The sequence below is a fragment of the Coregonus clupeaformis genome, chromosome 36, assembly GCF_020615455.1.
Source record: "Coregonus clupeaformis isolate EN_2021a chromosome 36, ASM2061545v1, whole genome shotgun sequence".
In the NCBI taxonomy this organism is placed as follows: Eukaryota; Metazoa; Chordata; class Actinopteri; order Salmoniformes; family Salmonidae; genus Coregonus; species Coregonus clupeaformis.
This window is the reverse complement of record NC_059227.1, coordinates 39,264,502-39,284,945: the sequence shown is the minus strand read 5'-3', so window position 1 is coordinate 39,284,945 and position 20,444 is coordinate 39,264,502. Positions and strand designations below refer to the sequence as shown.

At 43.1% G+C, this 20,444-nt stretch overlaps 1 protein-coding gene across 1 annotated transcript in view; it reads left to right on the top strand.

Annotated features, from left to right (window-relative positions):
* Positions 1-5,913: 5,913 nt before the first annotated feature.
* Positions 5,914-20,444, top strand: part of tbx18 (T-box transcription factor 18) — a 29,250-nt gene continuing 14,719 nt past the window's right edge. Inside the window, exons 1-6 of the mRNA XM_041865421.2 lie at positions 5,914-6,419; positions 8,509-8,683; positions 9,468-9,569; positions 10,160-10,331; positions 11,438-11,605; positions 17,861-17,925. Coding sequence (XP_041721355.1) covers positions 6,179-6,419; positions 8,509-8,683; positions 9,468-9,569; positions 10,160-10,331; positions 11,438-11,605; positions 17,861-17,925 — 923 coding nt within the window. The 5' untranslated portion in view covers positions 5,914-6,178. The remainder of the gene's footprint in view (positions 6,420-8,508; positions 8,684-9,467; positions 9,570-10,159; positions 10,332-11,437; positions 11,606-17,860; positions 17,926-20,444) is intronic.

Sequence of the window (20,444 nt, the reverse complement as noted above, 5' to 3'; positions counted from 1 at the left end):
AGAGAGAGAGAGAGAGAGAGAGAGAGAGAGAGAGAGAGAGAGAGAGAGAGAGAGAGAGACTTTGCTGTGAAGACATTAAAAGTCTCAACTCAAATTACCTTCATGATTCCTGACTAACTGTTTCCTTCCTTATCAGAGTCAGTAGAGGTCTACATGCCCGGTGGGTCACGTAATAAGATAGACACTGTTAGGCCGATCAACTATTCTCCAGATAAAGAAACAGAATAATTAAACTAAATGTAATCAGTAAAGTATTTGTTTTAGATTAGGCCTCGAGGATAACTCTTTATCTACCGGAGAAATAACACCCGCCCGAGCCCCTGCCTGCTGGGGTCCGGAGGCGGGAGGGAGTGACGGCTCCGTGTTGGTCTCTCTCCGTTCCGGTGGAGGCTGTGCTCGTGGCTCTGGTCTGTGTCAGAAGTCTCGCCCACGCGGACTCCGAGCTCCCAGTTAGCGTCACGAGGACAGTCCCACCGCGAGATATACCGACGGAAGGTGGCACAGTTACCCAACACGAGGCTACATAGCCGTGAGCTGAGGGTAAACGGTGTGACCCACAAAGTATCACTCAAGAACACACACACTGGAATAAAAGTAAAGGCAAGTCTGCCTCGCCGCGGTGTAAACCAACAGAGCATTAGTCCTAGTCCTTTCCAGTCTGACAGAAATGCTTCATTATTTAAACATATTTTATTTCCTGTGAAATTAATTTAGAGCAACGAAAGATAATACATATGATCAGATAATGCAATATTTCAGATTACTGAAAAACAGCTTTATAAAAGATTTAACACGCAATAAACAGTTTAGAAAACATATGAAAACGCACCATGTAGAACGAAGTATAAATATTAAATTAGTAGACACGCTGGCATCAAAATCGAATCAAGTTTAAAAAAATAATGTTGTTGTTTGGGCATAGAAAATTTACTGGTGTTTTGATCTGACCTGTTAGGTAATTATGAATTAATCATGAAACCTATTAAATTGTATTGGTTAAATAAATAACGTGCTTATATTTGTTGTTATAAATATAATGTTTAAATAGCTATAGCTAAAATAAATGTGAGTATAATCACATGTTTAAATGTCGATTCTACAAAAACAAAAATACTTAAGTCTACAATATATTCTGTAAATAATATGGAAGAATTCTCATGAATGCAAATATTCCCATAGTTTCATTTATATTGCCACATAATTAGGGTTTTCTAGACCAGAAATGCGGAAAATGAAACCCACAAGGTCAACTTGGTTTGATATAAAAGAAATAGAGGTATTTTCTGTCAAATATGCATTTAATGTAGCCTACGCATTTGTTTTGTAAAATGTAGCCAATGCTCTTGTTTTTGTGAAACTATGTGTTGTTCAGTAAAAATATAACCAATGCATTTGTCAATGAAAGTTCGTTTTAGTGGGAATATCCATTATGGTCGAATAATCTTTCCAAAACAGTGTAGCTAAATACTGAAGCAAATACAAATCCGAAAATACAATTCTGAATAAAATGTCTTTGTAATCAAATAAAATATATTTAATCAAGGAAAATAACTATGCCAGTATAGTGTACATTATATCCAATTGTAATAGTATAATTGGATATAATGTTATTCATATGGTCTGAATGTATATGTTAGCAGCATGTTAAATTAGACCTCGGTAATTTATGTGTCCAGTCTGCATATGGAATAATAAAATAATGTTGCACTGTCATATGAGTGGAGTGGAGCAGAGCGGAGTGGAGCTAAGTGGCATATTGCCATATTGATAGCCATCACTTAAAAACAAATAGAAAATAAAACAAAGTGACCGGTGTCAAAAAGGGACATGTTTTGATGTTGAACATGAACCATTAAAATAGTTTTTTTCCTCCATTGAAAATTGAGCTTTTTTGGTTCTCAACGCTCAAAGGCGAGATATCCAATCTAAACTGAGTCTTTATTGAAGGCATTCCTCCCCGCGAGTAACGGACCATACTGTCATTTGATCTGATAACGGGTAGAATATGACAGCTGCATTTCCCGCTACCATCCTTCATTTACATTACATTTACACCAATAAACGATGATGAAGTGCTGTTTATAATATTTCCCCTGGGTTGTGTACATTGCGCCAGGAGTGAAAGAAAAGCCGCGGGACTGTCCTCGCGCTTGTTTATTTATAGGCTTGCTCCATATGTCTTCACATGCACGGGCCCTGACGGACATTCCCCGCATGACCACGCACTAATTTAGACGCCTGAACAGCACGAAGGAACAAGCGGTAAACTGGACGCTTCCTGGTAGGTATACCTTACAGTGTTCCAGTCATAAAACACATCAGAGCGCGATTCAACACTGAGCACCGTTAACGCACAGGTAAGTGGTAAAATGCCATGTATTTATATAGGCTATAGGCCTATTATTGTTTTCTATAGGCTATATTATTATTATATTATGAATAATATGCATATCAATTACATTAATCTATCCTAAATAATCATTTAATTGATAAATAAGAGGTAGTTTTTGTTATAATAGCCTACAAAATGCATTGATGTAAATCATTGTATAGTGCACTATGGTCTCCATACAGCCATATCCAGACGGTTCCTTTCTAGAAGAGGGATATTCAGTCATATAAAGTCAATAGTCCAGACCAGGACCATACCGGATTGTTGGGACTGTTCCTCAATAGTCCAATAAGTGCACCGCCCTCAATCACAAGGCACTACAGGTTGGTGCAGATGGCCCAGGACATCACTGGGGCTGAGCTCCCTACCATCCAGGACCTCTATACCAGGTGGTGTCAGAGGAAGGCCTGGAAAATGGTCAAAGACCCCCGCCACCCAAGTCATAGAATGTTGCGGTACCGGAGCGCCAAGTCTGGGACCAAAAGGCTCCTGAACAGCTTCTACCCCGAAGCCATAAGACTGCTGAACAGCGTTGGGGTTAGGGGTTAGGGTTAGGGTTCTACCCCGAAGCCATAAGACTGCTGAACAGCGTTGGGGTTAGGGGTTAGGGTTAGGGTTCTACCCCGAAGCCATAAGACTGCTGAACAGCGTTGGGGTTAGGGGTTAGGGTTAGGGTTCTACCCCGAAGCCATAAGACTGCTGAACAGCGTTGGGGTTAGGGGTTAGGGTTAGGGTTCTACCCCGAAGCCATAAGACTGCTGAACAGTTAATCAAATGGCTACTCAAGTAAAAGTGAAAGTCACCCAGTAAAATACTACTTGAGTAAAGTCTAAAAGTATCTGTTTTTAAATGTACTTAAGTACAGTGGTGGAAAAAGTACTACATTGTCATACTTGAGTAAAAGTAAAAAGTAAATGCTATACATCACATTCCTTATATTAAGCAAACTAGACAGCACAATCTTTTTTGTATTTTTTATTGACAGCCAGGGGCACACTCGAACATTCAGACATAATTTACAAATGCAGTATTTGTGTTTAGTGAGTCCGCCAGATCAGAGGCAGCAGGGATGGCAAAGCATTATATTGATCGGTGTGTTTAGTGAGTCCGCCAGATCAGAGGCAGCAGGGATGGCAAAGCATTATATTGATCGGTGTGTTTAGTGAGTCCGCCAGATCAGAGGCAGCAGGGATGGCAAAGCATTATATTGATCGGTGTGTTTAGTGAGTCCCCCAGATCAGAGGCAGTAGGGATGGCAAAGCATTATATTGATCGGTGTGTTTAGTGAGTCCGCCAGATCAGAGGCAGCAGGGATGGCAAAGCATTATATTGATCGGTGTTTGAATTTGCAACTAGCTCTCACAGTCTCTCGTCAGAATTAGATGTTCATCCAAATTTCAAAGTGGTTAAGGTTAAGTTTAGGCATTAACTCCGAATGGTTAAGGCAAGGGTTAAGGTATGGGATAGGCTTAAAACAAAATTCTCAAAGACAACTTTCTATAGCTGGATTTTAACTTGCAACATTTGGAATCAGATGTTAAGCCCATCCACCATCCCGATCCACAATGCCTAGCAAAACTGAAACCTACTTGAAGGTAACAGCGCTCTCTTTTGCCCCTATTGGCTGGTTTCCACTTCATCTCCCGACTTCCTCAGACATGGATGGACGTCAAATACTGACTTGTATCATGGCTGACCTGGCTGGAATTTGACAATATTGCTGTCCTGCCTGAGCATTCCAAATGTAACTAATACTTTTTGGTGTCAGGGAAAAGGTATGGGAGTTAAATGTACATATTTTCTTTAGGAATGTGGTGAAGTAAAAGTAAACGTTGTCAAAAATAGAAATAACCCAAAAAACTACTTAAGTATTACATCACAGTATTTTTACTTCGTTACTTTACACCACTGCATATTACCTCAACTGCCTTGTACCCCCGCACATTGACTCAGTACCGGTACTCCTTGTATATAGCCTCATTATTGTTATTTTATTGTGTTACTATTTTTTTATTTTGCTAATATTCTTACTTTTTAAAGGTAGACTCAGCAATATGATGTATATGCAGAAAGTAAACAGCATAGTGGGTCAATTTCCAATAAAAGCGTCGAAGCGCCAGGCTCAGCTTCTCCACTGATAAAAGCGTTGAAGCGCCAGGCTCAGCTTCTCCACTGATAAAAGCGTGGAAGCGCCAGGCTCAGCTTCTCCACTGATAAAAGCGTTGAAGCGCCAGGCTCAGCTTCTCCACTGATAAAAGCGTTGAAGCGCCAGGCTCAGCTTCTCCACTGATAAAAGTGTCGAAGCGCCAGGCTCAGCTTCTCCACTGATAAAAGCGTTGAAGCGCCAGGCTCAGCTTCTCCACTGATAAAAGCGTTGAAGCGCCAGGCTCAGCTTCTCCACTGATAAAAGCGTTGAAGCGCCAGGCTCAGCTTCTCCACTGATAAAAGCGTTGAAGCGCCAGGCTCAGCTTCTCCACTGATAAAAGCGTTGAAGCGCCAGGCTCAGCTTCTCCACTGATAAAAGCGTTGAAGCGCCAGGCTCAGCTTCTCCACTGATAAAAGTGTCGAAGCGCCAGGCTCAGCTTCTCCACTGATAAAAGCGTTGAAGCGCCAGGCTCAGCTTCTCCACTGATAAAAGCGTTGAAGCGCCAGGCTCAGCTTCTCCACTGATAAAAGCGTTGAAGCGCCAGGCTCAGCTTCTCCACTGTTTTGGTCAAGTGGCTGCTGGAAGTGACGCCACCCTGTGCACATGCGTGCTGCTAAAAGCAACGTAATTTCTGCTGAGTCTACTTTAACTCTGCAGTGTTGGGAAAGGGCTCATAAGTAAGAATGTCATGGTAAAGTCTACACCTGTTGTATTAAGTACATGTGACAAATACTTTATATTTAATTTGATTTGGTTTCTCTCTAGAAGAGGGATATGAAGTTGTTATAATCCTGTCCGGTGGTCATTGTGTCTGTCTGCCCCAGGGGGGCTCCCGTGCGGGGAGAGGGGGTTGTAACGGACAAACATGGAGAGCATTTTGGGCGGTGGTTTGAGAATACGCGCTTTGCACTGGGGCCATGATTCATTCACGAGCCCCCTTCACCATTTACCACATAAAGTGGTACCGGACAGCTCGAGGAGGTGGGACTTCGGTGAGATCACGGCTCAATTGGCCTGGAGGCAGAGTGATTGACAGCTGACTGCCCAGCCCTCCAGCACCCCTCAGATTATTTACACTTTCTAAAACCGGGGCCACAGCGGTCCGCATGCGCTCAGCTCACACACATCGGAAGGTCTATTTCACTTGCAGCTAACGTCTCATAGCTGCGTCCAGTTGGAGAGAGAGAGAGAGAACGAGAGAGAGGGAGAGAGAGAGAGAGAGAGAGAGACAGGGGGAGAGTGAAAGAGAGAGAGAGAGAGAGAGAGAGAGAGAGAACGAGAGAGAGGGAGAGAGAGAGAGAGAGAGAGAGAGGGGGAGAGAGAGAGAACGAGAGAGAGGGGGAGAGAGAGAGAGAGAGAGAGAGAGAGGGGGAGAGTGAAAGAGAGAGAGGGAGAGAGAGCGAGAGGAAGAGTGAGAGAGTGTGTATTGGGCCACTAGGACGGTATGTGCGACAGTCCTGAACGGGCCGTAGCTAACGGAGAGAGAAGCGTCCTAAAGACACATAGAATCGAACAGCAGCCCCGGGACGATACTATTACCGTGGAGGCCCTCGGGGTGAACATTTCACTTCACTTCTGTTTAGAGCGAATTTGTCCTTCTTTCCTCTCCTGCGTCTCTACCCGGTCGGACGGTTGGTGGAATGGCAGAGAAGCGACGCTCCCCGTGCACTCTGAGCGTCAAGGCGCACGCGTTCTCGGTGGAAGCTCTGATCGGCTCGGAGAAGAGACGGAAGCTCGGGGAGGACGACACTGGGGTGTGCTTTCTCGAGGAGGTCACCGAGGTGTTGGAGCTGCCCAGTAACGGAGGGGAGAGTAAGGAGAGGGCGTGCAACCACGCAAGCTACCGGGGAAGCGAGATAGAGTGCGCTAGTGACGGCTCGCGTAAGTAAAGACTGTTACCGTGGACTGGTGACACCGAAGACGACTTAAAACACACTCACCACCACTCCCGAGAAAAACTCACACTAAACTGAACACTGCGTAATTACATATTATGAGGCTACAACTATTCTAACAGCGACTCATTCTCAGGCGAAACTGATGAAGGCCTATCCAATAACTAGATACACATCATCTAATCTATATTTTCTTGTTGACCTGTTGTTATTGCTCGTTGTTGTTGTTGTTGGTTGTTTTATTACAACAAGACAATGATTTTATGAACCGAATGATTGACATTAACTAAATTACCACTAGAGTGAAATAAAATGAAATCGATTACCTGCAACAACCAAGTAGGCTATAAAATATCCTAATAATAACAACAGTAAATAATAATTCTGTTATACATTTAGTCTAAACTATTTACAGAAGCCAAAACATCTGCACAGAGTTTGGGCCTAATATATTTATCTGGGTTCAGAAGCACAGAGCATTTGAAACATTTATTAAAATGCATCTGATTTAAACATATTTATCTGGGATCAGAAGCACAGAGCATTTGAAACATTTATTAAAATGCATCTGATTTAAACATTAATGAGTGGCTGATATGTTTGCCGCTCTATTGTAGAGATATTATATAATATCCGGTTATTGGTCGAGTAAATAGAACCGCTGTGCGCGTGACTTAATCAGCCGCTTTATGAGTCTTGTTACAATTATAAACACCCCAATTAGCTATTACCAGCAGGAAGAAGGCCTCCGAAGAGAGACGTTATATGAACGGGTTTAGACGCGCGTTAAAAACACAGAAACACAACAAACTGTTATATTGTAAAATAATACAAAATATTAGTAAAACTATTCCATATCAGCCTAGCTGTATCTGTCAGAAAAGAGTGTTTTTGCTTCAGTATCGAGAGGGGTTTATGGGTGATCATTTGGGCCATTTCCATGGATGTTCTCCTCATGGATGGTTAGGACTGGGTGTTGCACTGGGCTGACTGTGATTCTATGGTCTTTATATATTACTGTATTCTACATTCATATATTATTCATTTATATTTAACCTTTATTTATCCAGGGAGTCCCATTGTCAGACCTCTTTTAACAGGCGGGGAGACCTGTCGATGACACTAACGTTTTAATATGCCTATTCATAGAATTTACTAGAATAAAATAGAATAGAATATAACTTAATTGTCAATCCAAGGATGATAGATGATAGCATAACAGGAGAGATAATATGGTCCTAATATAATTTATGACCGTAGCGCTATAGTTTATTACATTTAAGCCTGTCTGGTTGTGGGCTGACCAATATAGAACATATATTGTTATATTGTCTGCGGCCTGAACACCCATTTTGACAGCAACACAAATGGTCCAGTCTAGTCTGGTCCAGTCTAGTCTGGTCAGGTCTGGTCCAGTCTAGTCTGGTCAGGTCTGGTCCAGTCTGGTCCAGTCTAGTCTGGTCTAGTCTGGTCAGGCCTTGTGTCTCTAGAGGAGCGGAACAGACAGGATCAGACAGGAACAGACACGGCCCGTTTGGCGACGAAATACTTAAAGATCCATGATTATTATAACTGATGGGTCAATAACACACACACCTATACTTTAGGCCTCAAATCAAATCACATTTTATTGGTCACATACACGTGTTTAGCAGATGTTATAGCGGGTGTAGCGAAATGCTTGTGCTTCTAGCTCCGACAGTGCTGTAATATCTAACAAGTAATATCTAACATTTTCACAACATATACCCAATACACACAAATCTAAGTAAGGTATGAATTAAGAATACATATATGGACGAGCGATGTCAGAGCGGCATGGACTAAGATACAGTAGAATAGTATAGAATACAGTATATACATATGAGATGAGTAGTGCAAGATATGTAAACATTATTAAAGTGACTAGTGTTCCATTTCTTAAAGTGGCCAGTGATTTCTAGTCTGTCTATAGTCAGCAGCCTCTAATGTGTTAGTGATGGCAGTCTCTACTATGATACTAGCCTATTCCAATTTACTACTACATTAAAACAAGATTGTCTTGCTCGTGACTGACCCGGACTGTCTTTCGGTAGTGGAGAGCTGTGACGTGCTGTTGGAAAGCCCCCACCCAGAGGCCCAGGCCCAGCGCGCGCCACCGGTAACAGTAACGGTTCCCGGAGAGGAGATGCGCGTGGACTTGCAGGGCTCCGACCTGTGGAAACGGTTTCACGAGATCGGTACAGAGATGATAATCACGAAGGCCGGCAGGTGAGGGAAACAACACTTTAACACACATCACAGGCTAAAGAAACACTAAATGAAGAAGAGAGGACAAAGAAGGGGAAAGAATAACTCGCCTTTTGTCTTGAATTTTAAAGATTGTGCAGATATTTTAGAAGAGCTTTCTGCTGTGACGGAAAAGGGTTATTATTTTAATTTAAAAATGTGTTAAATTAACCGGTCCTTCAATGTCGCAGTTATGACACAAGGATTATTAAGTGTCTTAACAGAAACTAAAAGCAGATTTACCGTCTAATCACAATTTGTTTGATTTAACCGGATTGATCAGAAACAAAAACAAAAAAGATTAATGAAAAGGGAAATACTGTGAACATCATTTTAATAAAATGTTTTTAAATAAAACTAAATTACACAAAACCACCTTTGACTAAATATAATAATAATAATAACAACAATAATAATGTTTTATAAGAATGTTATAAGCTACTATTGCAATGTTGTTTAAAGGATAATTTAGCTAATTCTGTCGTAGCCTATAGGTCTACCTGTCATGCATAATTTGTATTTTCTTATAGGCTTAGGCCAAGCATAATCATATATTAGGCTAAAGCGCTGATATTTATATAAATGTGTGAGAAATGTATATTTCATGGCACGAGAAAAAAGAATCTGAACAATTGTAGAAATGTTGCGTCTCTTTCCACAGCCAGTGTAGGGCAGATCATCGAAATATTTAGTGGGCTACATATTTGATGTATTAATGTGACACTATTTGATGTCTGACTTGAATGTCTCTCTCCTCCCGGTGCAGGCGGATGTTCCCCGCTATGCGCGTGAAGATCTCGGGACTGGACCCCCACCAGCAGTACTACATCACCATGGACATCATCCCCGTGGACAACAAACGATACAGGTTAGGAATATAACACTAAAAATAACTATTATATAGGCCTAAACTATACAACTGATATAGTCCAAACAACCCCGTAGACAACAAATGATAAGCTGCTACAGGTCAGGAATTAGCCTATGCAAAATCACTTTCTTATAGCCTATACTATTGCAGGCATTTCTGTAACCGTTTACATATAGATTAACGGAGCTAGTCGTCTTGGTTTCTTTGATATTATAGCATCAAAACCTCGAGAGGTTTAAAGTTGTAATCGTTTGTGTCGGTGAACTGGAACAAAGCGGCACAAATGGCGGTTGGGAACCGTCTGTCTGTTAGTCAGTCAGCGATGGTTCCGTTTGGTAAGAAACGCCTTTTGGACAGCTAACCTCCAGCACTGACGGTCAAATAACAAATGTTGCAATAACAGGAACAGAAAACACACCTTTGATGTTATTTTCTCTCTTTGTCTGTCTGTCTGTGTGTGTGTGTGTGTGTGTCTGTCTCTGTGTGTGTGTGTGTGTGTGTGTGTCTGTGTGTGTGTGTCTGTGTGTGTGTGTGTGTGTGTGTGTGTGTGTCTGTGTGTGTGTGTGTGTGTGTGTGTGTGTGTGCAGGTACGTGTACCACAGCTCCAAGTGGATGGTTGCGGGAAACGCGGACTCCCCCGTGCCGCCGCGCGTGTACATCCACCCGGACTCGCCAGCTTCCGGTGAAACGTGGATGCGTCAGGTGATCAGCTTCGACAAACTAAAACTGACCAATAACGAGCTGGATGACCAGGGACATGTAGGTTACCTAGACAACACTACCTATTTATTATAGATTTTTATATATACAACACTAAACATTATAATGACTGCATTATTACTTGGCCTAAATCTACTTAATTTGATGGATGGATGGATGGGTAGATATATTGATTGACTGATTGATTGATTTATGAGCTGGAAAATCTTGATCAGAATGCTATTTGTATAAAGTGACTTTAAACTGGAAAAACTTGAGGGAGGGGATTTCAAAAGAATAAATATGGAATTGTGCTTGAAATATAATGTTTTATCAAATGTTCACTTTTTGATATACAGTAGATGTTGTGGTTGATAAAAGGACAGATATTGTAAATATTCTGAATGAAAGGATTCTGTTTATTGAGGTCATACCTGGGTTGTTTTCAGAGGAAGGAAATAGATCACATTTTCCCCAGAAGATTAGTTAAGTTAATTGGAGTATTTTAAAAATCATTGTCAACAGTGAGCTGTAAGCAGACTGAAACCCTTAGGCTAGACAAAACTGTTTGGCCGTTCAAGAGGAACTGTGTGTGTGTGTGTTTCTGTGTGTGTGTGTGTTTCTGTGTGTGTGTGTGTTTCTGTGTGTGTGTGTGTTTCTGTGTGTGTGTGTGTTTCTGTGTGTGTGTGTGTTTCTGTGTGTGTGTGTGTTTCTGTGTGTGTGTGTGTTTCTGTGTGTGTGTGTTTCTGTGTGTGTGTGTTTCTGTGTGTGTGTGTGTTTCTGTGTGTGTACATGCGTGCCTATGTGAGTGTGTGTGTGTGAAAGTATTTGTCTATGTTTTATGATGTGAGAGAAGAGCAGGTAATTCCATTGATGTGTAATTGTGTAGTTCTTCTGCTGTATAATAATGCCCTAACCGTCTTGTATGTGTGTGTGTGCTGTGTGTGTGTGTGCTGTGTGTGTGTGTGTGCTGTGTGTGTGTGGGTGTGTGCTGTGTGTGTGTGTGCTGTGTGTGTGTGTGTGTGCTGTGTGTGTGCTGTGTGTGTGTGTGTGTGTGTGTGTGTGTGTGTGTGTGCTGTGTGTGTGTGTGTGTGTGTGTGTGTGTGCTGTGTGTGTGTGTGTGTATGTGGGTGTGTGTGTGTGTGTGTGTGTGTGTGTGTGTTCAGATCATCCTCCACTCCATGCATAAGTACCAGCCCCGTGTGCATGTGATCCATAAGGAGCGTGGCGAGGAGCTGTCTCCTGTTAGACCCGTTCCCCAGGGAGACGGAACCAGAACACTCAGCTTCCCAGAGACCACCTTCACCACTGTCACCGCATACCAGAACCAACAGGTAACGTTCAGTCAAAATTCAGATAACATTCACACAACCATACCAGAACCAACAGGTAACCTTTACAAAACATTTACACAGCCATACCAGAACCAACAGGTAACCTTTACACAACATTCACACAACCTCTAAAGTTTAAACAACCATACCAGAACCTTAAAGGTAAAAGGCAGCCATTTTTATCTCAATTTCATACTGTTATTGTTTTCAATTAAAATTGTCAAAAAAATGAATAAATAGCGACTTAGCAAAGAGCAATTTCTCAAGCATGAATTTTGCTAGGACTGTCTGGGAGTGGTCTGAGTGGGGAGGGGCAAACAGAACATTTGCTGTTATTGGCAGAGAGGTTTGGAACTCTCTTTCTTATTGGTCTATTAACTAATTTACTGCATGGTGATGTCACCATGGTAGGCAAAAACTCACTCCTACCAAAACAGGCTGATATCTCAGGTAGCCTTTCCAAACAGCTCTTACACTAAAAGGGAATTATCATCATTTTCACAATTTCACAGTATTAATCCAACCTCATAGTGTGAAAATATATATACAGAACAAAAATATGAACTCAACATTTAAAGTGTTGGTCCCATGTTTCATGAGCTGAAAAAAAGATCCCAGAAATGCTCCATGCGCACAAAAAGCTTATTTCTCTCAAATTTTGTGCACAAATGTTACATCCCTGTTAATGAGCATTTCTCCTTTGCCAAGATAATCCATCCACCTGACAGGTGTGGCACATCAAGAAGCTGATTTAAACAGCATGATCATTACACAGGTGCACCTTGTGCTGGGGACAACAAAAGGCCACTCTAAAATGTGCAGTTTTGTAACACAACACAATGCCACAGATGTCTCAAGATTTGAAGGAGTGTGCAATTGGCATGTTGACTGCAGGAATGTCCACCAGAGCTGTTGCCAGAGAATAGAATGTTAATTTCTCTACCATAAGCCGCATCCAACATTGTTTTAGAGAATTTGGCAGTACGTCCAACCGGCCTCATAACCGCAGACCACGTGTAACCACACCAGCCCAGGACCTCCACATCCGGCTTCTTCACCTGAGACCAACCACCCGGACAGCTGATGAAACTGTGGGTTTGCACAACCGAAGAATTTCTGCACAAACTGTCAGAAACCGTCTCAGGGAAGCTCATCTGCGTGCTCGTCATCCTCAACAGGGTCTTGACCTGACTGCAATTCTGTGTTGTAACCGACTTCAGTGGGCAAATGGTCACCTTCGATGGCCGCTGGCACGCTGGAGAAGAGTGCCCTTCACGGATGAAACCCGGGTTTCAACTCTACCGGGCAGATGGCAGACCGCGTGTATGGCGTCGTGTGGGTGAGCGGTTTGCTGATGTCAGTGGGGTTATGGTATGGGCAGGCATAAGCTACGGACAGGAAACACAATTACATTTTATCTATGGCAATTTGAATGCACAGAGATACCGTGACAAGATCATGCATTATCATGTTTCAGCATGATAATGCATGATAATGCACTGCCCCATGTCGCAAGAATCTGTACACAATTCCTGGAAGCTGAAAATGTCCCAGTTCTTCCATGGCCTGCATACTCACCAGACATGTCACCCGCTGAGCATGTTTGGGATGCTCTGGATCGACAGCGTGTTCCAGTTCCCGCCAATATCCAGCAACTTCGCACAGCCATTGAAGAGGAGTGGGACAACATTCCACAAGCCACCATCAACAGCCTGATCAACTCTGCGAATGAGATGTGTCACGCTGCATTTGGCAAATAGTGGTCACACCAGATACGGACTGGTTTTCAGATCCATGCCCCTACTTAAAAAAAAAAAGGTATCTGTGACCAACAGATGCATATCTGTATTCCCAGTAATGTGAAATCCATAGATTATGGCCTAATTAATTAATTTCAATTGACTGATTTCCTCATATGAACAGTAACTCAGTAAAATCGTAGAAATTGTTGCATGTTGCGTTTATATTTTTGTTCAGTGAACATCATGTTGCATTGGGCAACATCATGTTTTTGACTACACTGGGACTTTAAGACAACCATACACTAACATTCACAGAACATTCACACAACATTCAGACAACCATACTAGAACGAACAAACAAACAACCATAACCTAACCTTCGGTCATCATACAGCTGAGAAAACACAGCAAAGGGAGTGGCAGGGGATCAGGCTTTGACTGTAGAGAGTATTAGAGAAACATACTGTTAAAAATTCCCCTTGGTGGTGAGAGAGAGAGAGAGACAGCGAGAGAGAGAGAAAGAGAGACAGCGAGAGAGCGAGACAGAGAGACAGAGAGAGAGAGACAGAGACAGTTAGAGAGACAGCGAGAGAGTGAGACAGAGAGAAAGAGAGAGAGAGAGAGAGAGAGAGAGAGAGAGAAACAGAGAGAGAGAGAGAGAGAGAGAGAGAGAGAGAAACAGAGAGAGAGAAACAGAGACAGTTAGAGAGACAGTGAGAGAGTGAGACAGAGAGAAAGAGAGAGAGAGAGAAACAGAGAGAGGGAGACAGAGAGAGAGAGAGAGAGAGAGAGACAGAGAGAGAGAGAGAGAGAGAGAGAGAGAGAGAGAGAGAGAGAGCGAAACAGAGAGAGGGAGACAGAGAGAGAGAGAGAGAGAGAGAGAGAGAGAGAGAGAGAGAGAGAGAGAGAGAGAGAGAGAGAGAGAGAGAGAGAGAGAGAGAGAGAGAGAGAGAGAGAAACAGAGAGAGAGAAACAGAGAGAGGGAGACAGAGAGAGAGAGCAATGTAAAACACAGCACGCACTCACACACAAAAACACACACAGCACCCTTTGGCAATGTAAACATATTTTCCCCATGCCAATAAATCCCCTTTGAATTGAATTCAGAGAGAGAGAGAGAGAGAGAGAGAGAGAAGGGAAGAGAGAGTTGTAAGGTTCTAAGGGGCAGTGTGGAACAAGGCTGATGGAGATCACACAGTGGACATTTTGTCCACCAGATGCTGGACCAGGAAGTCAACCTGACCAGAACTAAACCACCACCGCATTCTGACCAATCACAGCATTGGATTCTAGCCAAACAGTTGAGCAGCAGTCTTTCAGATCAGTGAGATGAAGAAGTTGAAGAGAGGATAATTGAGAAAGACTCTGGTCTCTACTGGTCTCTACTGGTCTCTATCGGTCTCTACTGGTCTCTACCAGTCTCTACTGGTCTCTACTGGTCTATACTGGTCTCTAATGGTCTCTACTCTCTACTAGTCTCTACTGGTCTCTACCGGTCTCTACTGGTCTCTACCGGTCTCTACTGGTCTCTGCTGGTCACTACTGGTCTCTAATGGTCTCTAATGGTCTCTACTGGTCTCTACTGGTCTCTACTGGTCTATACCAGTCTCTACTGGTCTCTACTGGTCTCTACTGGTCTCAACCGGTCTCTAATTGTCTCTACTGGTCTATACCAGTCTCTACTGGTCTCTACTGGTCTCTACTGGTCTCTACCAGTCTCTACTGGTCTCAACTGGTCTCTAATGGTCTCTACTCTCTACCAGTCTCTACCAGTCTCTACTGGTCTCTACCGGTCTCTACCGGTCTCTAACGGTCTTTAATGGTCTCTACTGGGCTCTACTTATCTCTTCTGGTCTCTACCGGTCTCTACCGGTCTCTACTGGTCTCTTCTGGTCTCTACCTGTATCTACTGGTCTCTACTGGGCTCTACTTATCTCTTCTGGTCTCTACCGGTCTCTACCGGTCTCTACTGGTCTCTTCTGGTCTTTACCTGTATCTACTGGTCTCTACTGGTCTCTACGTATCTCTTCTGGTCTCTACTGGTCTCTACCGGTCTCTAATTATCTCTACTGGTCTCTACTGGTCTGTTCTGGTCTCTACCTGTATCTACTGGTCTCTACTGGTCTCTCTCGGTCTCTAATGGTCTCTACTGGTCTCTACTGGTCTCTACTGGTCTCTACTGGTCTCTACTGGTCTCTACTGGTCTCAACCGGTCTCTAATTGTCTCTACTGGTCTATACCAGTCTCTACTGGTCTCTACTGGTCTCTACTGGTCTCTACCAGTCTCTACTGGTCTCTACTGGTCTCTACTGGTCTCTACTGGTCTATACTGGTCTCTAATGGTCTCTACTCTCTACCAGTCTCTAATGGTCTCTAATGGTCTCTACTGGTCTCTACCAGTCTCTAATTGTCTCTACTGGTCTCTACCGGTCTCTACTGGTCTCTACTGGTCTCTACTGGTCTCAACTGGTCTCTACCGGTCTCTACCGGTCTCTAACGGTCTTTAATGGTCTCTACTGGGCTCTACTTATCTCTTCTGGTCTCTACCGGTCTCTACCGGTCTCTACTGGTCTCTTCTGGTCTCTACCTGTATCTACTGGTCTCTACTGGGCTCTACTTATCTCTTCTGGTCTCTACCGGTCTCTACCGGTCTCTACTGGTCTCTTCTGGTCTTTACCTGTATCTACTGGTCTCTACTGGTCTCTACGTATCTCTTCTGGTCTCTACTGGTCTCTACCGGTCTCTAATTATCTCTACTGGTCTCTACTGGTCTGTTCTGGTCTCTACCTGTATCTACTGGTCTCTACTGGTCTCTCTCGGTCTCTAATGGTCTCTACTGGTCTCTACTGGTCTCAACCGGTCTCTAATGGTCTCTACCGGTCTCTACCGGTCTCTATCGGTCTCTACTGGTCTCTACTGGTCTCTTCCGGTCTCTAATGGTCTCTTCTGGTCTCTACTGGTCTTTACTGGTCTCTTCTGGTCTCTACTTATCTCTTCTGGTCTATAATGGTCTCTACTGGTCTCTAATTGTCTCTTCTGGTCTCTACCTGTATCTACTGGTCTCTACTGGTCTCGTCTGGTCTCTACTGGTCTCTACTGGTCTCTACTTATCTCTTCTGGTCTCTACTGGTCTATAATGGTCTCTTCTGTCTCTACTGGCCTCTACTGGTCTCTACTGGTCTCTACTGGTCTATAATGTTCTATAATGGTCTCTTCTGGTCTCTTCTGGTCTCTACTGGTCTCTACTGGTCTCTACTGGTCTATAATGGTCTCTACTGGTCTCTACCGGTCTATAATGGTGTCTAATGTCTCTAATGTCTCTACTGGTCTCTACTGGTCTATAATGGTCTCTAATGGTCTCTTCTGGACTCTTCTGGACTCTACTGGTCTCTACTTATATATTCTGGTCTCTACTGGTCTCTACTGGTCTCTTCTGGACTCTACTGGTCTCTACTGGTGTCTAATGGTCTTTACCGGTCTCTACAGGTCTCTACTGGTCTCTACTGGTTTCTTGTGGTGTATTGTGGTCTCTACTGGTCTCTTCTGGTCTCTACTGATCTATTTCGGTCTCTACTGAATCTACTGGTCTCTACTCGTCTCTAATGGTCTCTACTGGACTATTCTGGTATTTACTGGTCTCTAATGGTCTCTACTGGACTATTCTGGTCTTTACTGGTCTCTACTGATCTCTACTGGTCTCTTCTGGTCTCTACTGGTCTCCACATTTTGCCATGAATTTTGTTCTGGAGTCAGCTCTGCAAAGTGGGTACTAGCTGCCATAACCACAAAGTCATAAAATCAGATTTTAAACCCAACCCTAACCTTAACCCTAACCTGCTAAATCTAATGCCTAATCCTTACCTTAAATTAAGACCAAAAAGCCTCCACATACAATTTAATAATATCATCAAAGCTAACACAACAAAGCTCTGAAGCTTATTTCCATATATCCTGGACAATGGCAGTGTGACACACAATAGATACCAAAAGGCAGACAATATGCAATCCTGGGCAATTCTTTCTCACCCTGTACTGTAGTCTTATGGCTCACTAACTACTTACTGACCACACACATACTCTCTGTGGTCACTAAAAATCCCATGGCACTTATTGTAAGAGTAGGGGTGGTAACCCTGTCCTGGCTAAATTCCCAATCTGGCCCTCATACCATCATGGCCACTTAAATCAGCCCCAGCTTCCAATTGGCTCATTCAGCCCCCCCTATTAGCATAATAAATCTGACATTATGCTGATATGGTTGTGTTGCTTGTATGGTAATTACGACATTATGCTAATATGGTTGTGTTGCTTGTATGGTAATGATGACATTATGCTAATAGGTTGTGTTGCTTGTATGGTAATGATGACATTATGCTAATAGGTTGTGTTGCTTGTATGGTAATTATGACATTATGCTAATAGGTTGTGTTGCTTGTATGGTAATTATGACATTATGCTAACATGGGTGTTGATGGTCTGATGTTGTTGTTGTTGTTGTTGTTGTTGTGTTCAGATCACCAGGCTGAAGATCGACAGGAACCCATTTGCTAAAGGCTTCAGAGACTCCGGCAGAAACCGGTGAGTTCCTCTACATATTACTGGGTAGTACTGAGCCTGGGGTGTATATATATTATATATATTATATATTATGGACAATTATTGATGAAGATGAGCAAAATAAGTGTCTAAAATAAATACCACAAATACTATATTATATATATTTATATATATACTGCATATATACAGCGGGGAGAACAAGTATTTGATCCACTGCCGATTCTGCAGGTTTTCCTATTTACAAAGCATGTAGAGGTCTGTCATTTTTATCATAGGTACACTTCAACTGTGAGAGACGGAATCTAAAACAAAAATCCAGAAAATCACATTGTATGATTTTTAAGTAATTAATTTGCATTTTATTGCATGACATAAGTATTTGATACATCAGAAAAGCAGAACTTAACGTTTGGTACAGAAACCTTTGTTTGCAATTACAGAGATCATACGTTTCCTGTAGGTCTTGACCAGGTTTGCACACACTGCAGCAGGGATTTTGGCCCACTCCTCTATACAGACCTTCTCCAGATCCTTCAGGTTTTGGGGCTGTCGCTGGGCAATACGGACTTTCAGCTCCCTCCAAATACTTTCTATTGGGTTCAGGTCTGGAGACTGGCTAGGCCACTCCAGGACCTTGAGATGCTTCTTACGGAGCCACTCCTTAGTTGCCCTGGCTGTGTGTTTCGGGTCGTTGTCATGCTGGAAGACCCAGCCACGACCCATCTTCAATGCTCTTACTGAGGGAAGGAGGTTGTTGGCCAAGATCTCGCGATACATGGCCCCATCCATCCTCCCCTCAATACGGTGCAGTCGTCCTGTCCCCTTTGCAGAAAAGCATCCCCAAATAATGATGTTTCCACCTCCATGCTTCACGGTTGGGATAGTGTTCTTGGGGTTGTACTCATCCTTCTTCTTCCTCCAAACACGGCGAGTGGAGTTTAGACCAAAAAGCTCTATGTTTGTCTCATCAGACCACATTACCTTCTCCCATTCCTCCTCTGGATCATCCAGATGGTCATTGGCAAACTTCAGACGGGCCTGGACATGCGCTGGCTTGAGCAGGGGGGACCTTGGTGCGCTGCAGGATTTTAATCCATGACGGCGTAGTGTGTTACTAATGGTTTTCTTTGAGACTGTGGTCCCAGCTCTCTTCAGGTCATTGACCAGGTCCTGCCGTGTAGTTCTGGGCTGATCCCTCACCTTCCTCATGATCAGTTGATGCCCCACGAGGTGAGATCTTGCATGGAGCCCCAGACCGAGGGTGATTGACCGTCATCTTGAACTTCTTCCATTTTCTAATAATTGCGCCAACAGTTGTTGCCTTCTCACAGCTGCTTGCCTATTGTCCTGTAGCCCATCCCAGCCTTGTGCAGGTCTACAATTTTATCCCTGATGTCCTTACACAGCTCTCTGGTCTTGGCCATTGTGGAGAGGTTGGAGTCTGTTTGATTGAGTGTGTGGACAGATGTCTTTAATACAGGTAACGAGTTCAAACAGGTGCAGTTAATACAGGTAATGTGTGGAGAACAGGAGGGCTTCTTAAAGAAAAACTAACAGGTCTGTGAGAGCCGGAATTCTTACTGGTTGGTAGATGATCAAATACTTATGTCATGCAATAAAATGCAAATGAATTACTTAAAAATCATACAATGTGATTTTCTGGATTTTTGTTTTAGATTATGTCTCTCACAGTTGAAGTGTACCTATGATAAAAATTACAGACCTCTACATGCTTTGTAAGTATGAAAACCTGCAAAATCGGCAGTGTATCAAATACTTGTTCTCCCCACTGTACAGTGGGGGAAAAAAGTATTTAGTCAGCCACCAATTGTGCAAGTTCTCCCACTTAAAAAGATGAGAGAGGCCTGTCATTTTCATCATAGGTACACGTCAACTATGACAGACAAATTGAGAAAAAAAAATCCAGAAAATCCCATTGTAGGATTTTTAATGAATTTATTTGCAAATTATGGTGGAAAATAAGTATTTGGTCACCTACAAACAAGCAAGATTTCTGGCTCTCACAGACCTGTAACTTCTTCTTTAAGAGGCTCCTCTGTCCTCCACTCGTTACCTGTATTAATGGCACCTGTTTGAACTTGTTATCAGTATAAAAGACACCTGTCCACAACCTCAAACAGTCACACTCCAAACTCCACAATGGCCAAGACCAAAGAGCTGTCAAAGGACACCAAAAACAAAATTGTAGACCTGTACCAGGCTGGGAAGACTGAATCTGCAATAGGTAAGCAGCTTGGTTTGAAGAAATCAACTGTGGGAGCAATTATTAGGAAATGGAAGACATACAAGACCACTGATAATCTCCCTCGATCTGGGGCTCCACGCAAGATCTCACCCCGTGGGGTCAAAATGATCACAAGAACGGTGAGCAAAAATCCCAGAACCACACGGGGGGACCTAGTGAATGACCTGCAGAGAGCTGGGACCAAAGTAACAAAGCCTACCATCAGTAACACACTACGCCGCCAGGGACTCAAATCCTGCAGTGCGAGACGTGTCCCCCTGCTTAAGCCAGTACA